Raw genomic sequence first — 4533 nt, 5'->3', positions numbered from 1 at the left:
AGAAATTTGGATTTTAATCTAGATAGAGATAAACATCATTTTTTTATATATTCTAGACATAGACTTGTCGGATTTGCAAACTTGTAAAATTCATTGCACTTAAGGCTTAATCTAAAAAAAAGGGTTTCTAAGAAATTATCAAATTAGGATTCTGATTAGGTTAAAGGGTTAAACAACTAAGACATTAGAGATTTAACCAATTATATTTTAGATATGAATTGTTTGGAACAATAGAGATAGAAATTATTGAATTGAGTTTAAACCAATTAAGGGTAATCAGAGGTGAAGTAAATCTAACTGCATTTTTTTTATTACCCTAACTACACTTTTATTCATAATTTCAAGTTCATCTTTTAAATTAATTTCTTTAGTCTGCATTTTTTATGAAAGCCATTATCACTGAAAAGAGTTTTTTTTCGTAATGAATAAAATAATAAACTTCAATATATTAATGGTAGTTGGAAGAGTATAACCGAATGTAGGGGTCAAAATGATAGTTAGAAATTAACTTCATCATAAAGTCTTTGCCAAGTAAAAATTATAGAGTTATATGATTTGGGATGTAAATAATTGAAACTTTATTTACATGACATTGTAGGAGATAGACCCGAAAAACGTTGGGAAAAATTAATAAGAAACTAAAGTGAATATAATCAGATTCTTAAAATCCAAGATATTAAGAGGAATGAAATGTAAATATATCAAAAATATTTATTTTAAAATATTATTATATTAAAATTTTCTAAATTTATTTTGTTTATGTAAATAAGTATATGATAAACAAAAAATATTTTTATAATTGATATATTAATATATAAGTTTAATCCTATAAATAAGTTTATTTTAATTATAAATATATTATATTTATTATTGTTTAAGAACTTTTTTCATTTTTTTTATCATTTTCATATTTAGCTAAATATTATATTGGTTTTAAATATAAAAATAATTTTAATAAATAATTTTTTTAATTTTTAATTTATAAAATAAATTAAATTTATATATATAATTACCATATATCTTTTAATTTTTTTTATATTCTTATTTTTAATTTCAACATAAAAGTAATTTTAATATAAAAAATGTGTCAAACAAGTTCTTAATCACTTTTGAAACAAGCTTATCTTTTAAACAAATATTCTTTATTAAAATGATTTAAATTTTTACCATCCCAAAATAAAAAAAAAGACATGACGATGTTAATATATGGCTTTAATGTTTCTAGAATGAATGTAGATAAGTTATTTACATTCGTGGATTAAAAAATTATAATGAAAAAGACTATTATAACTTTGAAATAAATTATAATTATAAAAAATCAAAAATATCTTGATTTCTGCCTCAATGACATCATTTTGTGCCCAATGTAGATAAATTATCTACATCGACAATAGAAAAAGTCAACTCTTATTACATTTAGACAAGAATATTTTCAACTAAAATTTGGCATTTACATTATTTATTAATTTTTGTATATTATATAAAGATAGCAACGGTCTTTACCAGCGAAAATTTGATTTCGCGCCGACCTCGCCCTGCGTTTTTCTTAGGCTATTTCAAATTTCTATTTAGATTGTTTTTTTTTTTTTTATATAATATAGGAGAAAGTTACAGCATTTACCCGCTATACTGTTCACTTCTGTCTTCTTCCCACGCGCTCCATTTCTGCGTTCTTCCTACGCTATTCCCCATCTTTGCAATTGATGCGAAAACTCTCTTTCTCTCTCAATTTGTTCCAGTCTTTGATTTTTGATTCTGTCTATAATTGTTATTTTCTTATTTGTAGTTATTTTCAGGTTTTTTTTTTTTTAATATAATTCAAAACAGTGATGGATTCGCCATCCTCACGTGCTGGTTCCTGTACTCCTCCGCCGCGATCGTCGCCGAGTGTGGTGGCTGGTACCGCCCCGTCACCTGCTGCTGATTTCTGTACTCTTCCGCCGCGATCGTCGCCGAGTGTGGTGGCTGGTACCACCCCGAGTCCCTCGCCGCCGCTGCGACCAAACAAGAAGCGCGCGTTTTATATGGCCACGCTTCTTCTCCACGTCCCGTCACCTGTTGGTTTATTTACTCCACGGCGGCGATCGTTGCCGAGTGTGGTGGTTGGTACCGCCCCGAGTCCCTCGCTGCCGCTGCCACCAAACAAGAAGCGCGTGAATTTTCTTCTCCAATCGATTGAGGAGATTACGGAGATTTATATGAAAGAGAAACGAAAGAGGCAGCGCAGTAAGGAAGGATTGGAGGCTGAAAGAAAAAGAAAAATTGGGATTTTGATGTCCTTGCGCTAGTGTTACAGTGTTAAATATTAATTACTAATGTTTTTTTTTTTTTTTTTTTCTCAAACCTAAATCCCTAATTTCTCTGGTAACCTCCATTGCAGATCCGATTTCTTCTTCTTCTGGCGTATCTGTGGCAACCACACACACACCTTCGCAGTTCTCTGGTCACGGGGAACCCATACTTCCGAATAAGCCCGATGAAGGTAGCGTCAAGAGGAGGAACGAGAAGAAACGCATATGGGTATTGAATCATTCTCTTGTTTAGTATTTGCATTTTGCTTTTAAGATTAATGATATCATAACGTGAACTAACCTTGGCTCTCTATATGCTCTCTCATGGAGTTAATTACTTAATTTTCGCCTCATGTTTCCTTTGCTGTTATTTTCACTAAACTTGCAGCTAAAATGAAAGCAAATCATTATGAATGATGGATAGGATCTAGTAATCCTTATCAAATCTGTTAAGCTATTTTTCGTTTGACTCTTTACACATGCATAATCTGTGTCCAAACTCTTGACTTTAAAAATTAAAAAATATGGGATATCTAGGCAGCCATTTGATAAGCTTTTGATGGGGAGGCTAATTGTGGTTTATAGCCTGTCTTTTCAATGACATGCTTAGTTCTTGTTTCCAAACTTGTGTTACAAGTGTTTTAATATTCACTAATAAAACAAATGCAGGAAGAGCTGGAACAACTTGAAAGGATGGAGAAGGCATCTACATCGTGCAAAGAGTAAGCTTAATAGCAAAAAGTGATTCTATCATGCATAATCACAATGTTACTTTAACTTTTATTTTCCATCCCGTGTTTGTTTTGCTAGAATGTTCAGTAATGTGGAAACAAGACCTGATCCGTTACTACCATTGTAAAATCTCTTCTCAGAACTTCCTATATCTACGTTGCACCCACATGTTATCTTTCATATATTTTTCTAACAAAATATACATTTTCCTGGTTTGACAGAACAATTGGTCCCTTAAATCCTTTGTGGGATCGATGGTTTGAAGGGCCCCCCCTCCCCCAAGATTCCAAAGGCTGGAGATGTTGATGATCAATGCTAATTATATTCCTTTAGTTCTCGAAACATTTATCAGCTGCCCAGATAAAAAAATCTTAGGCACATGATTCTTGTCAATACCCTAATTATGTATTAATGTGCATTTTGCATTTATACAACTCAAGGACTGTTCTGTCCTTGAGACAGAGATGTCTAGCCCAATTAGGCTAGTACGTTAATGTTGGATCTGGTGCCCTCTCCAAGGTATCTATGAGGGAGATACCCTTGAGTCAAGCAGATCATTGCGCACAGAGTACTAAATGACGTTAGCCAATGGGGTGTGTGTGCACACAGTGACAGCATAACAATAAGAGAGAGAATGTGTGTACCTTTAGGGTTTGCCTTTGTATTTATAGAGGTTACCTGTATGTAGTGTGGATGGGCCTATGGTGAGGGTCCAACCCTGATAGCTATGCTGTCACATTAAGATTAGTATCCTTGATTAGCATCAATCCATATCTTGGATTGCCCCTTGTTGGGCTTGCTACTTAATGGGCCCATTATACGGGTCCATAACAGTTGCCCCTCAGCCGGGCTACCTGGGTATCCGAGTAGTCAGGATGAACTTATGAATGCCTCTTTTCCAGTTTTTTACTCCCGAATGTGTTTGCGCTTTTGCAGACTTGCATGCTCCGCTTACGAGGGAATTCTTTTTCTCACGGGATGTTCTTTGCCCCCTTATGTCGACGGGTTGAGCATCAATCCGGTGAGATACTTTGCGTACCCCCAATGTTTGGGCCAGGTACAATGTCGATCTGTCGGGTTGCCTCCTAATGTCGGCATACATGTTGCTTTCGGGTTCTTATCTTCCCTATGTGCAGCGCCATTTCCCTCGTTTTGCCTTGCTGGTTGAGCATCAACCATATTGCTACTCCGAGTTAGGAATACGCTTGAGTTGTTTAATCCTACTTGCGGGTTGCCCCCAAGCGGTATTCCTCATCTTGGAATGTATCTGCATATTTATTTGGTCAACGGTTGTGCATGATCCCGTCGGTATTTTCATGAAGAACCCGCGTCGGCGTTTTACCCGGGTTATTAGGGCATGCATGCATGCCTGCTGCTTCCTTGTGTAGCCGGGTAGAAGCTGTGCTGAAATAACCATGAGTTGACTATTACCCCAGCGTCAGCTCCGAACTCGGTGAACAGCTGTATGTTCATATACACCTTGTCTCATATGTAGGTTTGCGAACTATAC

General features: G+C 35.1%; 1 protein-coding gene across 1 annotated transcript; it reads left to right on the top strand.

Annotated features, from left to right (window-relative positions):
* The first annotated feature begins 1653 nt into the window (after nt 1-1653).
* Nucleotides 1654-3458, top strand: LOC133302997 (uncharacterized). The gene is made up of 5 exons (XM_061502822.1): nt 1654-2226; nt 2381-2520; nt 2961-3013; nt 3102-3146; nt 3245-3458. Exons 1-5 carry the CDS (start codon nt 1830-1832, stop codon nt 3327-3329), a joined length of 720 nt encoding a protein of 239 aa, XP_061358806.1. The 5' UTR covers nt 1654-1829; the 3' UTR covers nt 3330-3458.
* Nucleotides 3459-4533: the final 1075 nt, after the last annotated feature.

The sequence above is a fragment of the Gastrolobium bilobum genome, unplaced genomic scaffold (genome assembly GCF_033153095.1).
Source record: "Gastrolobium bilobum isolate Gb01-03AN ecotype WA unplaced genomic scaffold, APGP_CSIRO_Gbil_v1 utg38958, whole genome shotgun sequence".
Classification (NCBI taxonomy): Eukaryota; Viridiplantae; Streptophyta; class Magnoliopsida; order Fabales; family Fabaceae; genus Gastrolobium; species Gastrolobium bilobum.
The sequence above is the reverse complement of the archived record's forward strand: the minus strand, read 5'-3'. Positions and strand labels throughout refer to the sequence as shown.